General features: G+C 40.8%; 1 protein-coding gene across 8 annotated transcripts in view; it reads left to right on the top strand.

The window, feature by feature from the left end:
* Positions 1-22,828, top strand: part of ST18 (ST18 C2H2C-type zinc finger transcription factor) — a 438,484-nt gene that overhangs the window by 307,025 nt on the left and 108,631 nt on the right. For all 8 annotated transcript variants that reach the window (XR_012233808.1, XM_073583795.1, XM_073583796.1 and 5 more), the window contains one exon: positions 19,446-19,691. Coding sequence is in view for 7 of the 8 variants with exons in the window: in XM_073583795.1 (XP_073439896.1) it covers positions 19,446-19,691 (246 nt within the window). In the remaining variant the exon portion in view is untranslated. The remainder of the gene's footprint in view (positions 1-19,445; positions 19,692-22,828) is intronic.

Below are 22,828 nucleotides of genomic sequence, written 5' to 3'. Positions count from 1 at the left end.
CAGATATAAGAGTAGGGGGATGCTAGGATGGAGCTGCAGGACAGTGAAGCAGCAAGCTGGGTGACAGTTAGAAGGCGGGGAAGAGGGAAGAGCACCAGGGAGGCTAGTCCTGAGCTGGCACACCCCAATAAGTTTGCTAAGTTGGCGGATGAGGGAAGTGTCAGTACAGGGGTAGCACTGCTGCAGCAAGGCATGTCCTCTGAAAGCCGGAGGAGTGTCTAATCCAGTAAGGGGGGAAATAGGAGAGCAGAGAAAGCCAGACAGGTGCTGGTAGTGGGGGACTCAATTATTAGGGGAACAGATAGTGCAATCTGTCACAAAGACAGCGATCGTCGAACGGTGTGGTGCCTACCTGGCACTCGAGTCCGACACATCGCTGATCGGGTTGACAGATTACTGGGTGGGGCTGTTGAAGACCTCACGGTCATTGTGCACATTGGCACAAATGACAAAGTTATAAGTAGGTGGAAGGTCCTTAAAGATGATTTCAGGGAATTAGGCTACAAGCTTAAAGCAAGGACCTCCAAGGTGGTATTTCTGAGATACTGCCTGTACCATGTGCCATGCCAGAGAGGCAACGGGAGATTAGGGAGGTTAATAAGTGGCTCAAGAATTGGTGTAGGAAGGAGGGGTTTGGGTTCCTGGAGAACTGGGCTGACTTCTCAGTTGGCTACAGGTTCTGTGCTAGGGATGGGCTGCACCTCAATGGGCAAGGTGCAGCTGTGCTGGGGGAGAAAATGGCTAGAATGTTGGAGGAGTGTTTAAACTAGGGACGGAGGGGGGAGGGTATTCATTTTATAGGAGGGGAAGATAGTGCAGATAGAGACCTGGGTACAGATAATGACATTGGGGGTGGGGGTGGTATGGAGGGTGGGGTTAGAACAGTTGATAATTTAAGAAAGGATAGAGGTACAGAGAGATACATAAAATGTATACTAATGCCAGAAGCCTTGCCAACAAATTGGAGGAATTAGAATTAATTTTGTTGGAGTATAATTATGACATGGTGGGGATATCTGAGACATGGCTGGACGAAAGCCATGACTGGGCTGTTAATTTACAGGGCTATTGCCTGTTTAGAAATGACCATACAAATAAGCGAGGGGGAGGCATGTGTTTATATGTAAAATCATCCTTAAAACCCTTCCTACGTAATAATATATGTGAATCTAATGAATATGTAGAGTCGCTGTGGGTGGAGATAAGGGGAGGGGGAAAAAATAATAAATTACTGATAGGGCTTTGTTATAAGTCTCCAAAAATAATGAAAGCTATGGAGAATAACCTCGAAAGCAAATAGATGAAGCTGCGTCTCAAGTAGAAGTCATTATTATGGGGGACTTCAACTTCCCTGAAATACATTGGGGAACCAAAACCTGCGGTTCCAGCAAAGGTAATGGGTTTTTGACAACTATGAGAGACAATTACCTTTCACAACTGGTTCATGACCCAACAAGAGGGGGGTACTGCTAGACCTAATATTAACCAACAGGCCAGACCGCATATCAAATGTAAGGGTTGAGGGTCACTTGGGTAATAGTGATCACAAAATAATAGGTTTTCATGTATCCTTTAATAAGATGTGTAGTAGAGGGGTTACAAGGACACTAAACTTCAGGAAGGCAAATTTCCAACGGATGAGAGATGATCTTGGTGCAATTAACTGGGACGATATCCTGAGACATAAAAATACACAAAGAAAATGGGAGACGTTTATTAGCATCCTGAATAGGACCTGTGCACAATATATACCCTAAGGGAATAAGCACACTAGAAATAGGAGGAAACCACTATGGTTAAATAGCGCTGTAGGGGGCGCAATAAGTGACAAAAAGAAAGCTTTTAGAGAATTAAAGCAAGTAGGTAGTGATGAGGCATTAACTAAATACAGAAAATTTAAATTCAGTAAAAAGCAAATCAAGGCAGCAAAGATTGAGACAGAGAGACTCATTGCCAGTGAAAGTAAAAATAATCCCTAAATATTCTTTAACTACATAAATAGTAAGAAACTAAAAAATTATAGTGTTGGTCCCCTTAAAAATAGTCTGGGTGAAATGGTGGATGAGGAAGAGGAAAAAGCCAATATGCTTAATGACTTTTTTTCAACAGTATTTACACAAGAAAATCCCATTGCAGACAATATGATCAGTGATAAAAAAAAATTTCTCCATTAAATGTCACCTGCTTAACCCAGCAGGAAGTACGGTGATGTCTAAAAATCACTAAAATTAACAAATCACCGGGTCCGGATGGAATACACCCCCGAGTACTGCAGGAATTAAGTACAGTCATAGATAGACCATTATTTTGAATCTTTAAAGATTCCATAATAACAGGGTCTGTACCACAGGACTGGTGTATAGCAACTGTGGTGCCAATATTCAAAAAGGGGACAAAAACTGAACTTGGAAATTATAGACCAGTAAGCTTAACCTCAACTGTGGGTAAAAACCTTTAGCATTTTCTGAGAGATACTATACTAGAGTATCTGGAGAAGGATAACTTCATGACCCAATATCAACATGGGTTTATGAGGGACCGTTCCTGTCAAACTAATCTGATAAGCTTCTATGAAGAGGTAAGTTCTGGACTGGACCAAGGGAATGCAGTGGACGTCGTGTATATGGACTTTTCAAAGTCTTTTGATACAGTGCCACACAAAAGGTTGATACATACAGTGCCTTGCGAAAGTATTCAGCTCCCTTGAACTTTTCAACCTTTTCCCACATATAATTAATTTTGGTGAAGAATCAACATGTGGAACACAATGTGAAGTTGAACGAAATTTATTGGTTATTTTAAATGTTTGTGGAAATTCAAAAACTAAAAAGTGGGGCATGCAATATTATTCGGCCCCTTTACTTACAGTGCAGCAAACTCACTCCAGAAGTTCTTTGTGGATTTCTGAATGATCCAATGTTGTCCTAAATGACTAATGGTGATAAATATAATCCACCTGTGTGTAATCAAGTCTCTGTATAAATGCACCTGCTCTGTGATAGTCTCAGGTTTCTGATTGAATCACAGAGCGCATCATAAAGACCAAGGAACACAACAGAAAGGTCCGTGATACTGTTGTGGAGAAGTTTAAAGCCAGATTTGGATACAAAATGATTTCCAAAACTTTAAACATCCCAAGGAGCACTGTGCAAGCGATCATATTGAAATGGAAGGAGTATCATATCAACGCAAATCTACCAAGACCCGGCCATCCCTCTAAACTTCCATCTCAAACAAGGAGAAGACTGATCAGAGATGCAGCCAAGAGGCCCATGATCACTCTGGATGAACTGCAGAGATCTACAGCTGAGGTGGGACAGCCTGTCCATAGGACAATAATCAGTCGTACACTGCACAAATCTGGCCTTTATGGAAGAGTGGCAAGAAGAAAGCCATTTCGCAAAGATATCCATAAATAGTGTTTTGTTTAAAGTTAGCAACAAGCCACCTGGGAGACACACCAAACATGTGGAAGAAGGTGCTCTGCTCAGATGAAACCAAAATCAAACATTTTGGCAACAATGCCAAACGATATGTTTGGCGTAAAGGCAACACAGCTCATCACCCTGAACACACCATCTCCACTGTCAAGCATGGTAGTGGCAGCATCATGGTTTGGGGCTACTTTTCTTCAGCAGGGACAGGGAAGATGGTTAAAATTGATGGGAAGATGGATGGAGCCAAATACAGGACCATTCTTGAAGAAAACCAGTTGGAGTCAGCAAAAGACTTGAGACTGGGACGGAGATTTGTCTTCCAACAAGACAATAATCCCAAACATAAAGCAAAATCTACAATGGAATGGTTCACAAATAAACGTATCCAGGTGTTAGAATGGCCAAGTCAAAGTCCAGACCTGAATCCAATCGAGAATCTGTGGAAAGAGCTGAAAACTGCTGTTCACAAACGATCTCCATCAAACCTCACTGAGCTCGAGCTGTTTGCCAACAAAGAATGGGCAAGAATTTCAGTCTCTCGATGTAAAAAACTGATTTCAGCTGTAATCGCAGTAAAAGGTGACGCAACAAAGTATTAAGTTAAAGGGGCCGAATAATATTGCATGCCCCAATTTTCAGTTTTTGATTTTCCACAAACATTTAAAATAATCAATAAATTTCGTTCAACTTCACAATTGTGTTCCACTTGTTGTTGATTCTTCACCAAAAATTTATATTTGGTACCTTTATGTTTGAAGCATGATATGTGGGAAAAGGTTGAAAAGTTCCAGGGAGCCTAATACTTTCGCAATGCACTGTAAAATGAAAGCAATGGGGATAGAGGGAAATTTGTGTAAGTGGGTTAAGACCTGGCTTAGTGATAGGAAACAAAGGGTGGTTATTAACGGAGCACACTCGGACTGGGTCACAGTTAGCAGTGAGGTACCACAGGGGTCAGTATTAGGCCAGCTTCTTTTTAACATATTTATTAATAACCTTGTAGGGGGCATACAGAGCAGAATTTCAATATTTGCAGATGACACTAAACTCTGCAGGGTAATCAATACAGAGGTGGACAATTTTATATTACAGGAGGATTTATGTAAACTAGAAGCTTGGGCTGATAAATGGCAAATGAGCTTTAATGGGGATAAATGTAAGGTCATGCACTTGGGTACAACGAACAAGATGTATAATTATGTGCTTAATTGTAAAACAGTGGGCAAAACCATCAATGAAAAAGTCCTGGGTCTATGGGTGGAGGACAAACTCACATTTAGTGGCCAGTGTCAGGCCATATGATGTTGTAATGAGTGATTCCTTACTGAAATTTAAGAAGGGACTGGATGCTTTTCTTGAAAAATATAATATTACAGGTTATATACACTAGTTTACTTGGTATTGTGTTGATCCAGGGAACTTGTCTGACTGCCATATGTGGAGACGGGAAGAAATTTTTTTCCCCAATGAGGAGCTTACTGTTTGCCGCATGGGTTTTTTTTGCCTTCCTCTGGATCAACATATTAGGGCATGTAGGTTAGGATATGGGTTGAACTAGATGGACTTAAAGTCTTCCTTCAACCTTAAAAACTATGTTACATGTTACTATGTAACAGGTAGAACACTATGTAGTCACTTTACTGGAAGTGCAGCTACATAATTAAAATGATGTTATACTCTCCCTGTAGCTGCTTGCTTCCAGACACCGGTGCAGGTAACAGTTGTAGGCAATGCTTACTATACTATGAGCGTGGCTATAGTCACTCCCTGGAACGCTGATTTACAGCCTGCCCTACTGAGAGTAGTGAGCAGTAACTACTCCATGCCCCAATGACTGGAAGTAAGTGGCTACAGAGAGAATATCACTTATTTTTTTCCTTGTAGCCGCACTTCCAGTATCTACAACACCACCATATGCTAATGAACGCGGACTAGTCTATTGAGGTTTTTACTCACTGAGACTAGTCTAGGTTTAGTAGTCACACCACCTCACCAAGATGGACAGTTCCTGCAATGCTGACATCATCACAGTTTGAGTTCCTTTTGGCACCTCTGCTCCTCTGTGACAGATCTCCAAATGGCTGCAGTACAGAGCTGTGAGAAGAGAACAGAGGGAGGAGAGCAAACTGTGAAGGCACTGGCAGTGCAGGGACTGTAAAGGCCATTTCTCACATAGCGAGATCGCTTAAGCGTCACCGATTTTGTGACGCAATAGCGATCTCGCTACATGTGACACGCAGCGGTGACTGGGCCCCCGCTGCAATCTCGCTGATCGTGCTCGAATGGCCTGGGCCATTTTTTCATTGCTGGTGTCCCGCTGGCCAGCGCTCATCACAGTATTTGACGCCAATGAGTGACCTCATTGGCGATGCAGAACACAAGGACGCAGGCGGGAGTCGTCTGACTAGCCACTGTGTGACCATATACCAACGACCGCCGAGGTCGCTGTATAGATCGCTGGATTGCTGCTGCGTCGTTGGGTATATCTGTCTGTTTGACAGCTCACTAGTGACCATTTAGCTATGCACCAGTGATCCTTACCAGGTCGTATCGTTGTCGGGATCGCTGATGCGTCGCTAGTTGTAACGGTACCCTTAGCCATGGTCCAGGCGCGTGACTGCAGCTACTAAACCAAAACTAGTCTCAGTAAATAAATGCCTCATCGAACTAGTCGTGGTTCATTAGCATAGAGCAAAATGCGATATATAACCTTATACAACGATTTACTTATTGCAATTGTATAAAACAATCACAGCATTGCTGGAATGCCTGAATAAAGAACTAAATGTTTACAAGTGCACCTTAAAAGCCTCCGGGGGAACTGACAAATTCCCTTTGAGAAGGTAAAAGGGACATAAATTGGATCAAGTTGAGGGCAATATACCAAAAACTGGAGTACTAAACTAAGCCTCTAGACTCCTTCATTAGGATGGCTAAACTACTAAACCTCAAGAGTCAGAGCTCTAAATCAATGAACATGCTACTAAACACTAAAAAGCAGGCATTACAGTAAAGGGTGTCAGTTTCCTAATAATTAAAATATAACTATAAAAGAGACAAAAATACACATCTTTTGTTGATACACTATAGAAACTGCTACATTCAGTCTAAAAAAATGCTAAAATCGATCCTGCTTAAGACCAGACAAATTGATAATTTACTGAGGAATCAGATTACAGCTGTTTATTGTAGTATAAGGAGAGGGTATGGGGGAGGTGGCCAGTGCAGAGGTGAGAAGCAGAGTGAAAGAGAGAGGCGTAGACCCTTGTTCCTGCTGTCAGGTGTTATAGCTCACTCAATGCTCAATTCACAGCTACACTGCTTAGTACTGCTGCACAATGTCCCCCATTCTGTGATTGCTACTTCTAAACATGCTACTGAGAGACAAGAGAATGGGAATGCCTCACGTCTGTGCGCATAGTGTATAGAAAACATCATAGCAGCTCATTTCTATCCACTATCTTATAGAAAGCAAATTAGAAATAGAATCTATAGAGAGAAAAACTGGTGAAAATGAAAGATATCTCTCATGTAATAGTCACAAACAACTTACCTGAGCAGACATCTCAAAGAGAATCTTTCAGCAGGTTCTTGCTATATAATCTGAAGATAGGGGCTGAAACACAGATTTCCACAATGTGTCACTTATTAGGCTGTGTGCTGTTTCATTACTTGCAAAGAATGTTTTATCATCAAGTCATTATCAATGTTTGCACTGGTGTTTGTGCGAGCCATCATCTGACCATGCCCCCTCCTCTGATAAGCAGCTCACTGTCAATAGACAATGTACTTAGAGAGCTGTGATGTGGACGGGTGTAGCTTTTGAGCTCTGCTACATCTAATAACTCTGATAGTTTATTAGGTGCTGTAATTGTGACACAAAGTGATACATCACTGGAATAAAGGTCCCTTTTCCTACATTATGCTGCTCTCAGATGAAATAGCTAGCAAAGACCTGGTGACAGATTCCCTTTAAATGACAGATACACTAGCTGGGTAGATGCAAATTATGCATGGTGTCTATCAGAGAGCTTTCTTTGGGCTCTGCTTATACTGTATATTACAAGAACATCATTTTCTGTCCTTAAAAACATCATTATACACTACAAAATTTCCAAAAATGTGTTAATATACCATTTCCAATCTTAATTTTTTTCTGAAATTGGAAATTGTCTCTTCAGAGAGGAAGAGGACTAGAACTCTCATGCCACCTATTGGAAGTCGCAATCCTAAAAGTCAATGTCGACCCTTTAACGAGCCTTATCACATGACTTAGGATAAAAGCCAAACCAGAATCTCAATTTGCAGACGCTGTGTTTCAGGGTACTGCCCATCGTCAGTGCAAAGTGTGAGAACTGGTTTGGCTATGTGAGAGGCGTCTGACCCATATCCTAGAAGTATTGTTTCTCCTCATGGAGATTGACACACTAAGCATTCTTTTATCCTAAGTCATGTGATAAGGCTCGTTAAAGGGTCGACCTTGACTTTTAGGATTGCTACTTCCAATAGGTGGCACTAGAGTTCTAGTCCTTTTCCTCTCTGAAGAGCCAATTTGCATATTTCCCAGAGGAGCATTGTGGCTCTAAGTCTCCTCATCTCGCAATGCTAAGCATGTCAAATTCTGCAAGGAGAAAATATACTTCTTGGTTATTCTGAAATTGGATAAATTCACAAAGTGCAGGTCAGTATATATTTGTTCTCACAATGAGTGGATACAGTGAAAAAAGAGAACACATCAATCTTTTAAACATTTATCCCCCTTTAAGATCTACCCCTGGCATACATAACATAGATGCAGATTATGTGGCTGATTTGGGGTTCTTTCTCCCATTCATTTGGCACTTGGGTGGTGGTGAGCCTCTGGAAAAGGGAATTCTGTTGTGAGTTCATTTTTCCCTTCACCGTCGATGTCTGATGAACTCCCTCTTCTGGTGAAGGAAGGTAGTGAGGCTGATTATCAAACACCTGATCTGGTAGATGATGACTGGGTAACAGGAACTGCTGACTGGATATAAGGCAGCCGACGCCCTTCTGAGTCGCTGGTGATTTCTCTGCTGGATTCTTGGAGACCAGTCTGATTCCTGCTTCTCAAAGATAAGTTTTTGCTCTGCTATTGAACTTATTAGTTTTGTATTGTTTACCTTGTTTTTTGGAGTTCAGCCATCCCCGGTCGGGGGGGTGCTGAGTTCCATTTTGTCTCCTTGCTCTGTCTTCAGAATTTACCTGAGTGCTGATATAGTCTTTTTGAAGTCCTAGCGACTTCAGGGCCTGTTTTTCCTATCAGTCGGTTGGGCCTTTTTTTGGTAGGGCTTGGTAGGGAATACAACAGTATTCCCTATCAGACAGGCAATCCCTGCCTGTGTTGAGGCTGTCTAACGGCCACAAATCATGCAGCCGCAGGGACTCAAACATAATAGATGAGCACCCCCAGATGTTTGGATAACACCCGCCCATGCTCGGATAAGACGTTATACGAGCACATTCACTCATCACTAGCTTTTATGCAAAGGAAACTAATGCATGTAATCTCAAGACGAATCCTGGTTGAAATCAACTGCAGTAACCTGTTAAGTTCAAAACACGTAAAAAAATTAGAAGGAAGTAGAAAAATTGTAGAATGTAATTCGTGAGTCAAAACGAGGCCAAGAGGCAGAAAATCTGACACAAAATGTTGTTGATTGCAAAACAAATCCATAATATCAACAATAGGAAATCCGCTCAATATGGATGGAACCCAGCAGGAAGACATTTAGTCCTAGTTTTGAGTTGTTAAGTGCTCAGTGTGCCCCGAGTTAAGCAGATCTATTATTTGGAGTAAAGGAATATTGCTCATTTGCTGCCTTAAAAGTATTTTTTTTTTAGTGGGAGAGTTTTTGTAACATAATAGGATTTTAGCCCGGTTGCACGGCTTTTTATCCAAGCCATCTGTTGTGGAGGTCTGGAGTTTTAGGTGAATTTTATGATTATTATGATCTTTTCTATTTGGAACAAAGCAATTATTTACTAAAAGTTACATTTTACGATAATTAAATAAAATACGTTTATCATTGCATAATAGTTGTTTTAATATGCAATCAAAGAGAATCAGATGCACAAAATAATTGTAATGTCACCAGAAACTCTGGAAGTTAGAACTGTAATTTACAATAATATAAACAGCATAAAGCAACGTAACACTGTGGAAAATGCATTTTAGGATATCAATTTTTATCCGTTGAATCTAATGAGATCATGTTGCGTAGGCATCTTAAATGCAAATTAATTGTTCTAAAGCCTAAAATATTTATTTTTATCATATTATTCATAAAATAATACAAATAATGACATTGAGAGATGTTTAACAATATCAGGCTATGTTCACATTAGCATCATGGCTTACATTCTTAATGGGGTCATGTCAAGTATGTTATTTCCAAAAAACCCTGATGAATCCTATTAGTTTATAGCATGGTCCTTCAGGTTTGCAAGTGACAGGTATAAGAGGCCCTCAGAATATGTTATTCTTACTTTCAAAAATATTGGTCTGTCAATTTATTCAGAAGACTGTCAATGTGATCAAAGATGGCAGTCTATAGTCGGCTGACACAAGATCATAATCATAATAAAAATAATATAATAATAAGTCTGATTTAAGTGTTTCCACATCACAGATAATTATGACCCAAAACAGGCCATGACTGATACCCAACAGTTGGAAAAAATCCAGCAATAATTGCATGACCAGATTCCATACAATGCAGGTTTTTGTGTTAAAGTGAACCTGTCAGCAGGATTGCGCACAGTAACCTGACACTGTCTGTGGGTTACTCAGCACAATCCAGCTGACAGTTTCCCTTTAAAGGGAATCTGTCACCCTTTTTAGCCCCTATTGGCTGCCAGCATAGACCTCGGGGGCTTATCTACAGCATTCTGTAATGCTGTAGATAAGCCCCCGATGTAAACTGAAAGAGAAGAAAAACACGTTAGATTATACTCACCGAGGTGGGCGGTCCGGTCCGATGGGTGCCGCCGTCCCGTCTGGCGCCTCCCTTCTTCATATGATGATGTCCTCTTCTCCCGTCCTGTAATGGCTCTGGCACAGGCATATTGCTCTGCCCTGTTGAGTACAGAGCAGAATTCTGCAGTGCGCAGGTGCCAGACCTCTCCCGACGCCTGCGCACTGCAGGACTCTGCTCTGCCCTCAACAGGGCAGAGCAGTGCGCCTGCGCCGGAGCCATTACAGGATGGGAGAAGAGGACGTCATCGTATGAAGAAGGGAGGTGCCGGACGGGACGGCGACAGCCATCGGACCGGACCGCCCACCTCCGTGAGTATAATATAACGTGTTTTTCTTCTCTTTCAGGTTACATCAGAGGCTTATCTACAGCATTACAGAATGCTGTAGATAAGCCCCCGATGTCTATGCCGGCAGCTAATAGGGGCTAAAAAGGGTGACAGATTCCCTTTAAATGTACATTTTTATGTCCTTTTTTTGATCTTAGCACTGTTTCTTTTCCACATTATGGTTTCTATTAAAGGGAACCTGTCACCAGAAAAAACACTATTAACCCTCCAATATGGGGTTAATCTGCAGGTTAATAGCGTTACTAACCTACCCGGTTGCTGCACTTACCTGAATGCTGAGGAGAGAACATTAACTTTATTCCCCGGCAGCATTTTGGTTTTTGTTACGGGATCAGCGCAGGTTCCGTCACAGCTCTGAGTATACAGATCAGGGGCTGTAACTGCGCCCTTGACCCTGACTGACACTCGCTCTGCATTAGGGCTGGTTGTCGGTCAGGGCTGCGATTACTGAACCCATGCCGGTGCCGCCCCGGTGACTGAAACTGGAGCCTCACAGGAGGAAATAAACCTGCGCCGGGCAGTTTTATAACACTAGTAACCTACAGATTAACCCCATATCTGCGGGTTAATAGTGCTTTATTCTGGTGACAGATTCCCTTTAAAAACATAAATCAATTTTCACATTGGCCACTGGGGCTATTCTAGACTCATGGTTACCTTTTTTTTAGGAAATTCCCTTGTGCTTTAGCAGCCATTGACTGACTATCTTTTGAACTGATGCATTTAATGAGCGTGTGTGAAGGTCATTATGAAGGGAGGGCGAGCAGAGGAACTCATGGCATTATCTATCATGAAGCCATGTTATCAGTTGTGTATAGAGGTGCTATCTTTCATTGTAATCCTGTCTAGGATGGCAATGCAACTGCTGAAAACTCTCTCTGATAGGACAGAGGTTTGAATCTAAAATTTCAGTAGCTAGTGTGAAAATTTCAAGAGTCCTATTTTTCTCTATGTAATATAAAAAATAGATAAAAATTCTTATAAAAATACATTTAACTCAAAAAAACTGATTTAAAAATAGGCAAGTTTTTTTCAGACATTCCCTTTGATTTCATTTGGTCACAAGTAGAGTTGAGCGACTTTGGTCGGATCGGGTTTCATGAAACAAAATTTGTTTCAGATGAAACTGGTCCGACTAGGGCAAAAAAAAGTCGGAGTTTCGTCCGAAACCCGCCCCAATGCAAGTCAATGGGGAATAAAAGTCGACTTTGAGCGGATGACATTCATCTGAAACAAATTTTGTTTCATGAAACCCGATCCGACCAAAGTCGCTCAACTCTAGTCACAAGCCATCATGTAGCCCTAGCCTAAACTATGCAAACAAGTCTACAAGCAACAGCATCTGATAACAATGCTATTTGCTCTTCTGAAAAGGTGTGAAAATATTGCATACTATTACCTAAGGTTAACCATTACAGCGTCTACTGCAAAGCACAATGGATGACATACTAGGTATCCTCAAATTAGTATTTACTTTCCATTGATGTCACTTTGTATTTTTTATGAGCTGAAGACTTTTCTTGTTTGATATATTTGTTGTCCATTCAATATTCCGCTGACTTCAGTATAAAGAAATATAAGGAAAAGTAAATCTCTTTCCATTCAATATTTTTCTTTTCATTGAAGTCAATGGAATATGGGTTGGACAACTGGCACAAAAAAATATAAAGAATTGTCAAATATCTTCTTGATCGGACTCTACTTTGAATAGCCTGGAACCTGTCGTAGATTCTCTGTGCAATTTCAAGTTACACCAAATCGTAAATATGTTTCAGATTTCTCATTATTTGCACAACCATATTTAGCTGAAATGTTTTAGCTTATGCCGCATTACCAAGTTTGCAATCATTGCATTACAAGCTTCCACTTGTTCTAATGCCATCTCCGATAAGTAACTTGTGGTCATTTGGTACGGATGTAGTTAATACCTTGCATTTCTGTAACTAAGAGTTATTAGGACTAATGTCAAATGCATTTGATATTATACAGATGGCGCAAGATGTTGTTACTAAGTTATTATCTCGGATAAGCTGCACTGTTAAATTCTGGACTTAGAAATATCGCATCAGATTATAATATTGCAGTGAAATGGGCAGCAAGATAAAGTTAAAGAACCTTAATATAAACCCGTGTCAGTATTTTTTTTATTTACTACTGCAATAGCCTAGTATGTTTCTATTTATGGAGTAAATGTCTTATTGTTAGACTTGTACTATTGTGTCATATTATACTGAAAATAGTGCAGGTATAGATGCAAAATATTGTAAACCAGATTATGGATGCATTGCTCTATATAGTTCTCTATTTGTTAATTTATTTTTGAGCATTTTTGGAACTGACATTGAATGCAAAATTATTACTTCATGGCATGTAAAAACCATATTTAAGGTTTATATTAAAATAAATATATATATATATATATATACAGTATGTATATATATATATATATATCTAACATATAAAGCTCAATGTGTTTATGTATGTACAGTATGTGTGTATGTCCGGGATTGGCATCTGCACCATCGCAGCTACAGCCACAAAATTTGCACAGTCACACATCTAGACCCCGAGAGCGTCATAGGCTATGTTGTGAGGTGAAATTTTAACCCCACATGTTCCAATTCACCAAACAATGCCTATTATTCTTATCATTTCTATGGTGTTATCGTCCTTCTGTAAAGCTGGAAATAACACAATTTATTACAGTGCCAACAAAGACCACCCTCTGACACAGACTGCAGGGGGAGCCCAGTATCACACAGGATAGGATTAGAAACACGGCTCAGCAGTCAGTATCACACAGGATAGGATTAGGTACACAGCTCAGTAGTCAGTATCACACAGGATAGGATTAGATACACAGCTCTGCAGTCAGTATCACACAGGATAGTATTAGATACACGGCTCAGCAGACAGTATCACACAGAATAGGATTAGATACATGGCTCAGCAGTGAGTATCACACAGGACAGGATTAGATACACAGCTCAGCAGTCAGTATCACACAGAATAGGATTAGATACACGGCTGAGCAGTCAGTAACACACAAGATAGGATTAGGTACACGGCTCAGCAGTCAGTATCACACAGGATAGGGTTAGATACACGGCTCAGCAGTCAGTATCACACAGGATAGGATTAGATACACAGCTCAGCAGTCAGTATCACACAGGAGAGGAATAGACACACAGCTCAGCAGTCAGTATCACACAGGATAGGATTAGATACACAGCTCAGCAGTCAGTATCACACAGAATAGGATTAGATACATGGCTGAGCAGTCAGTAACACATGATAGGATTAGATACATGGCTCAGCAGTCAGAATCACACAGGATAGGATTAGATACACAGCTGAGCAGTCAGTAACACACATGATAGGATTAGGTACACGGCTCAGCAGTCAGTATCACACAGGATAGGGTTAGATACATGGCTCAGCAGACGTATCACACAGGATAGGATTAGATACACTGCTCAGCAGTCAGTATCACACAGGATAAGATTAGATACATGGCTGAGCAGTCAGTAACACATGATAGGATTAGATACACGGCTCAGCAGATAGTATCACACAGGAGAGGATTAGGTACACAGCTCAGTAGACGTTATCACACAGGATAGGGTTAGATACACAGATACACATGTTTATCAAAAAGGCTCTTGAATGAGTTGAAAATAAAATACTATCAATACTTGGGTAATCGTTTAGTTAATTTGTGTTGCAAATCTGTAGTGTTGAATATATGATGTGAAATGTTTTTATGTGCAATATAATCATTATAATTTGTTTTAACTAACCGCAGTTGGTTACTATGCCCAGGCAATGCCGGGCTCTTCAGCTAGTATATACAGTATATATATATACCATGTAGGTCTATTATAAAAAATAACAAACCATAGTTTGGTTTATCTATGAATCTTGCAAAATAGGCTTTATTGTTCCCAAAATTTGCACCATATGGTGATCCAAGTTTGATTAAGTGGAGGAGTAGTGCAGATGCTTGTATGGATGCAGACACTTTAGTGACCAAGCCAAATTTTTCAAATCTGACCAGTGTCACTTCATGTGGCAATAACTATGGAATGTTTCAACGTGCTTAAATACAGCACTCTGTGAACAGCCAGATTTTTTAGCAATGACCTTTTGTGGCTTACCCTCCTTGTGGAGTGTGTCAATGACTGCCTTCGGGACATCTGTCAAGTCAGCAGTCTTCCCCATGATTGTGGATCCTACTTAAACAGACTAAGGGACCTTTTTAAATGCTTAGGAAGCCTTTGCAGGGGTTTTTTGTTATTTATTCTAATTTACTGAGATAATGACTTTTGGGTTTTCATGGGCTGTAAGCCATAATCATCAACATAAACAGAAATAAACACTTGAAATAGATCACTCTGTAATTATTCAACATAATATATGAGTTTCACTTTTTGTACTGAAGAACTGAAATAAATTCAAAACCCTAACCATGACATGCAAAGCCATCCACAACCTGTCTCCTCCATACATCTTTGACATGGTCTCTAGGTAACTACCCACACGCAACCTTCGATCATCTCAAGATCTCCTTCTCTACTCCCCCCTTATCTCTTCTTCCCACAACCGCATACAAGACTTCTCCCGTGCTTCCCCCATACTCTGGAACTCTCTGCCGCAACACATCAGACTCTCACCATCACCGGAAACCTTCAAGAAGAACCTGAAGACCCACCTGTTCCGACAAGCCTACAGCCTGCAATGATCCTCGGTCTACTGAACCACCGCACAACCTGCTCTACCCTCTCCTACTGTATCCTCACCCATCCCTGTAGACTGTGAGCCCTTGCGGGCAGGGTCCCCTCTCCTTACGTACTTGTGTGTCCCTTGTCTTACACATGTTTATTATACTTGTCTATATTTCCCCTTTTCACATGTAAAGCGCCATGGAATAATTGGCGCTATATAAATGCATAATAATAATAAATTAACTTTTTCATGATATTCTAATTTTGTGAGAAGCACCTATATGTTTGAAAATCCCTATGTTTGAATCAATGGGATCAGTCAAGAACACATGGCCTAGAATTGACTGTTATTGTTTATGCATAGGGGGTTCAATCTGGAAACTCCAAATAATTGCAAAAATGGGGGCTCCTGAAGCCTCTGTGTGAATATTTGACTGTGTATTCTGAACTGGAGCTCTATTCAACCTTTATGATTGGTGATTGGTTGTTGTTGCTGAGCACAGAACTCAGCTATCTTTGGTGTCCCCTAGAGTAGAAATACAGTGCGCTTGCTTGACCGCTGCACCATTGAAATGGAAAACTCAAGATAGGTAATAAGTGATAATCTCAGGCTAACCCTTACATATCATTGCATCTTTAATTGAATATACCACGTTTCTCTGTTTACAGAGCAAAATATAAAATGCCATTCCCAACACCTTCCTGTTGGAGCCAATCTTTATTTTTGCTCTTTTTGCTGTTGCTCACCTTCTTCCAAAAGCCATAACTTTTTTATTTTTCTGACAGTATAGCAGTATGAGAACCTGATTTTTCCACAAGTTGTATTACTGATTGAGAGTTGTTACCCTACAATGAAATTAACTGAAAAACAGAAACAAAATTCAAAGGTGGATGAAATATTGAAAGAAATGTTTTTACGACAATCTTTTTTCAGATTAATTTTTACGATGTTCACTGTGTAAATGACTGAGGAACATTATTATGCAAATCCTGGACCCAAACCTGAACCCCTTTCACTTGAAATCATCACCGATGGTCAGAGAGCCTCAGTTTTCACACTGTCAAAAGACAGCATGAGCTTGCAGCTGTGATCAGAGATATAAATTTCACCTCCGGTTACTGGTGTCAGCTGTCAGCTGATAGGACTACCACTCCCATCAGTCGGCACCTGCTGATAACAGTGAGTGGCTAATGGGAGTATTCATCAGCCGCCTCCTGCACTGTAAATAACTAATTAAAAAAAGAACAAGTTGGTTCCCCCGTATTTTTGATAACCAGCCAGGCAAAACTCACAGTTAGGGGCTGCAACCATCAGCTGTCAGCTTCAGCAAGGCTGGTTATCAAGAATAGAGAGGTCTCCACATTGTATTTTTAAATTACTTAAATAATTTAAAAAAACTGTGTGGGGTCTCCCTCATTTTTGACAACCAGCCTTGCTAAAGCAGTCAGCTTGGGGTTGGTATTCTCAGGCTGGTAAGGGGCCATGGATATTGGCACCCCCAGTCTAAAAATAACAGACTGCAGCTGCCCAGAAAATGGACATCTATTAGATGCGCCAATTTTGGCACTTTGCCTGGCTCTTCCCACTTGCCCTGTAGTGGTGGCAAGTGGGGTTCATATTTGTGGGGTTTATGTCACCTTTGTGATATCAGGTGACATCAAACCCATGGCTTAGTGATGGAGGGGAGTCTATAAGACACCTAATTCTATAGTTATCTGGTAAATAAAAACACAGTCAGTATAAAGTCCTGTATTAGAAATAAAGCAAAACATACTTTTACTTTTTTATTTAAAAATAACACAAACACAATTATTCTCACCTAATGCCTAAGTCCACTGAATCCCTTGTCTCCTGTAAGAAAACAAAAATAAAAAACAACAATATCCCTCATCTATCCAACGTTCTGACCCATGCATAATCCATGTCTGGGGAATAGTTTTCAACCTGGACGGTGCCAAGATGTGACCGTCCAGGCTGAGAACCACTGGCAGCTTCAGTGATCGGCGGTGACATCATTGAGTTTACCTCCAGTCACTGAGGCTGCACTCCCAGTCAGGCCTTTGTGAGATCTCCGCTAGCACTGTAGCTCTCACGCTGTCTTTTGACAGTGTAGGAACTGCGGCTGTCTGACCGGAAGGTGATGATTTCACCACCTATCAGAAGCAGTGTTTGCCATGCGACAAACACCTAGTGTTCAAGCAGCCGAACCAGAACAGTAACACAGACTTCCTAGTGAAGTCCATGTTCAGTGTCCGCGCCAGGACAGTAGATGTTCGATATGGATGCCTAGCTTTACTGTTCGGTTTTGCCAATTTAGACAAATAAATACAATTACAAAAAGAGCAAATATATAGCTTGGAAAAAAGGAAGAAAATGTACTTCGAGGGCTTTGTTTTTTTGAGTGGTGAGAAGTAGTATTTTATATTTGGGGCAGCACGGTGGCTTAGTGGTTAGCACTGCAGCCTTGCAGCACTGGAGTCCTGGGTTCAAATCCCACCAAAGACAACATTTGAAAGGATGTAAATCAACAGCCGTGGAGACACCATCACATGTTTCTCAACGCAAGCAATGACTAGCCAGGTTTTTCACCAGGAAGGAACAACCACGGGAAGGGCAGTCTCCAATGAAGGAAACCACCTATGCCAAAACATGGTATCCATCCACAGACAGCTGTGAGAAACATGTGATGGTGTCTCCGCGGCTGTTGATTTACATGTTTTTGCATATTTCCCATAAGGGATGGGGGCATTGCTCTAGAATCACTGCATTGAGAAACATGTGATGGTGTCTCCGCAGTGTCGGATGTTGATCTCCATGAGGTCACTCATCCTCCTTTTCGCAACATTTGAAAGGAGTCTGTATGTTCTCCCCGTGTTTGTGTTGGTTTCCTCCGGGTTCTCCAGTTTCCTCCCACATTCCAAAGCGTATTTAGATTGTGAGCCCCATCGGGGACAGCGATGATAATGCGTGCAAACTGTAAAGTGCTGCGGAATATGAAGGCGCTATATAAAGATTATTAATATATATTATTTTGATAGCTTTTCATGGCATGTTTTCCAGGTCTGCATTGACAGAAAAACACCATTCATTGCATTTTTTTACTGTCTTAGTAAATATTTATTTTTATTTTTATTTTCGTAAGGGAAAACAAGTGGGAAATTAACATTTTATATATATTTACATTTTTAAAATATTTTTCACAATTTTTTCTTCATTGAATAAAAACTTTAGTATTGCAGTCAATGGTAGAAATAATGATTTCCTGTGACGCTCAGCAACTGTCTGAATATCAAGATGGCAGTAATAAGGCCTTTTTTTAAGGCACATGGCTGTCATGATAACCAATTGACATCTTGCGGGGTAGATATGTGCCTCTTCGGACTCCCCCCAGAAATGAGCCATTTAAACAAAGTAGGGGTTCATTGCTACAAAAAAAATTATCAAATGTGTTTATAATATAAATTTAGTACTAAATGATCTAAAATTATTAATACAAAAGTATTTAAAATATACTAAGGTATCTAAAATTACTTTATTAATAAATTCTACATTTCTGCAAAAACTTGTACAACTAATGTATATTAAAAGCAATGATTTGTTTCAGAATTTTACAAAACCGTGTTCGTATTTCTTTTTACTTTCTCACAATCATCAAGCAGCTTTTTTTCTTTATTTAAATTTCTGGTTAAATTCTGGAAGGGTCTTATTTAAATTCTGCAATAAGCTGGAAAACATGATGAACATTATGAGGTTACACAGAACTCTGGCAAAGAATTACACATTAACTGATGTGATGTAAATCAAAAGCTGCTTTCTAAATCAGATATTATTTAAATAAAAGCTTGCATTTACTTTTATCCCTTAAAAGCACCACATGGCCACACTATCAAAGCCGCAAACTGTTCATCAATTTATAATATATCTTTATAATTTCCCCAGGCTGCAGAGATTGAAGTGGATGAAAACGGGACTTTGGACTTGAGTATGAAGAAGAATCGACTCCACGAAAAGGCTGGTACATTAGGCTCTTCCAATCCCATCCTATCAACTCCATCAACTTCTCCTTTTAAAACTAGTAGCCTCTTGGTCAATGCTGCCTTTTACAAAGCCCTTTGTGAAAAAGAGGGCTGGGAGGCCCCAATCAACTACAGCAAGGTGCATGGTAAAAATGGAGAAGACAGCGAGGTATAGTACCTACATGTTTGTCATACAATAACATATTACAGAATGTGACTCATATATCAGCTCATTTTAAAGCAACCTTATCAGAAGTGAATAAAAATAACCCTTTACTGAGTAAATAACCTTCACGTAGCAACTGTCCTATATTCAGTGCCAGCAATGTGTAGTCCAGGAAACCCTCCTCCTCAGTATTGTGAAGTAACCGTGCCAAGAGATCTGTGCAGAACATAGTGAATGCAGCATAATATTTCATCCCAGGGCGATGATATCATCTCATACAATGGTCAGTACAGCCAGATAGTGCCATCCATGCATCATTTCTTCCTTATGGGTATGCACAAGTCATATTTTATTTCTGGTACAATATAATGCAGCTGTAGTCATCGACAAATCTTTAGCACCATTATGTGTACAGCACAATAAATATTTTATTAAAGTGAATTTTTCAGTAGGATCTTTTAAGCCATGTGTATGGGCAATGGGCATATAGGTCTTGGGAAGCTGAATAAAGTGATTCCTTGATATCAGCGACATGTAACGACTGCTCTCTTCTCTCCTGATCTGACTGCAGAGCTGTTATGTGTGTGATTACACCTGACACATCTGCAGGCACCTCTCAGCTTCAGCTTCCAACTTGCCAGCAAACGGGACTGTATTATTATTGCAATATAGCAGCGCTGTGAGAAGCGCAGCTGCTAACTTGTTTGTAAGGAGACGAAGTTCAGTTCTACTGTTCTGTGTTAGTTACATGTCTCACTCTGTTAACTCCACTGTTCAGTTATAATAATCTCTGGAGGCAGATTCACATGCAAACCAGTGTCCTGAACAGCTCATTTACATATAAAAAAGTGGATTTCTCTACAATAAGACATCGAATCGCAGATATGAAGGTGTCATTTTACTCAGCTACCTATGGCCTACTTGCTTGTATAGACAACTTACGAGAGTTGATCCTATTGATAGAATCCATTTGAGTACAAGGATAGTCTCAAATAGACCAAAAACAGACTAATGAGTCACAGTGTAAGACCTCTTTCAGGCATCAGTGATTTCTTTTGTACCCCAAAGCAGTCCGATTTTCATCAGTGTTTTGGGTCAAATTTCCTTCAGTGTTTGGTCAGTGTTAGTTTTCACCATGAGTTTTTCCTCAGTGATTTTCTCAAATGCAAAAAAAAAATTGTAAATCTTCTCTAACCTACTGGAATGTTAAAAATGGACAATCACATGGATTACACAAGACTGGCAATGTGTGAAGCTAGTGTCAAGCACATGCATGGTTGACCAGTTTGGGTATATTTTTTATCACTGTTGTGTTTTGTCTTTCTTTTTTTACACTGGTAGAGATGTTTTTTAGCTTTTTTGTAATGCCCACTAAGGCTACTTTCACACATCAGGTTTTCGGCGTCAGGCGCGATCCGGCGTCGTGCCGGAATGCCGGATCCGGCAAATGTTTTGTAAAACCTGAAGTGCCGGATCCGGTTTTCTGCCGGATCCGTCTTGTTCTTGATAGACAAAACCGGATCCGTCTCATCCGGTTCATCCGTTTTTCTATCCGTTTTTCTATCCATTTTTCGACGGATTACGCCGGATCCGGTTTTTAAAATTGACCCTTGTGGCCTTCCGAACGGGATTGGCTACTGGAAAACTAGATATAGCATGTTCCTACAGCCCTTCTTTGACAGGTTGTAGAGAAGAAAGTGCAGGTTGGAGAGAAGAGCAAGTTACTGGCGAAGATGGATGTTGTCATTGGAAATATTACCACTAGAAGTTCTGTGACGGTTTCAGGGACAATTTTCCACTATACTTTATGTCACCTCAAGGCAGAGTACACTGGGATGACAGAGTGTGAAAGATTTGTGCCCTAACCAAACTTGTGTACCTTCTGGACCAACAGTATATACCTTTGCCAACCAAAGTTGGCTATCTTGTCATGGTCTTACTATTTTTACCTTTAGGCCACAGGTGTGTACCTGGTTGTGTTTTATGCAAAGTATTTCACCTTTTAACAAAAGTTGTGTACATTGGTAGGAAATCACCAACAATAAACACAACTTTTTAGGTGAAATACTTTGCTTCAAACACAACCAGGAACACAACTGTGGCAAAAAGCTAAAATTTACCCACAGTTATATACCTGGTTTTGAATACCTTTTCACCTTTGAAATACCCTGTATTTAACCTTTTTTTAAAACATAGTTCGCCGCAGAAAGAAATGACAGACAACCATTGTGAAACGATAATTTAACTTTTATTTAAATTTTTTTTTTTTTGTAAAATGTTTTTAAAGTGCAAAAAACTTTTTTAATAAAGGTTTTAAACTCAATGGGCATTTTTATTACAAAAAACACACATTACAAATCTGTGTACTGTGGGGTGGAAATACTGCTGGAGGGGCTGCGGGACACTTCGACACTGGGTGTGTGGAGAGAGGACTGGGATCGTGGTGGGGAAGGAACAGTTAGAGGTGAAGGTGTGGAAAAAGCTACAGAATGGGTGGACATGTGGGAGGCAGAAGAGGTGGTGGGCGGTGGAGTGGAGGGTTGGGCAGGGACTGTAGGAGCAGATGATGTTGATGGAAAGTTGTATGGGGAAGGAGTTTGGTACGGGGAAGGAGTTTGGTACGGGGAAGGAGTTTGGTACGGGGCAGGTTGCTGGAAGTGGGGAGATGTCTGGTACTGGGGAGGTTGCTGGTACTGGTGAGGTTGCTGGTATGTAATAGGAGGGGGAGGATGGAAAGTGGCTGGAGGGGGTGCAGATGTAATAGGAGGGGGAGGATGGAAAGTGGCTGGAGGGGGTGCAGATGTAATAGGAGGGGGAGGATGGAAAGTGGCTGGAGGGGGTGCAGGTGGAGGAACTACAGTGGTGGGAGGTGGAGGTTGGGAGGTAACCTGCTGTAGAGCACCGTGGCACGAATGCATTACATGCATCTGCTGGGTAGGAGATAGTGTTGCCATGCGCTCCACAACAGACCTGAAAAAGGTGTGGTTTGGCGAAGATCTTGCTTCTGAATGCATGGTTTGCAGAAGTGTCTTCACCTCCAGAATGCTGGAGTTGATCTGCTGAAAGCCTGCGGAGATTTGCTCTGACAAGACTTTGAGACAGTTCTGGAAAGATGCATTCAGATGCAAGAACTCTTGCGC

This window comes from Dendrobates tinctorius, unplaced genomic scaffold (assembly GCF_039654945.1).
Source record: "Dendrobates tinctorius isolate UK_male_01 unplaced genomic scaffold, ASM3965494v1 ptg000081l, whole genome shotgun sequence".
NCBI classification, from domain to species: Eukaryota; Metazoa; Chordata; class Amphibia; order Anura; family Dendrobatidae; genus Dendrobates; species Dendrobates tinctorius.
This window is presented reverse-complemented; position numbering and strand designations above follow the sequence as displayed.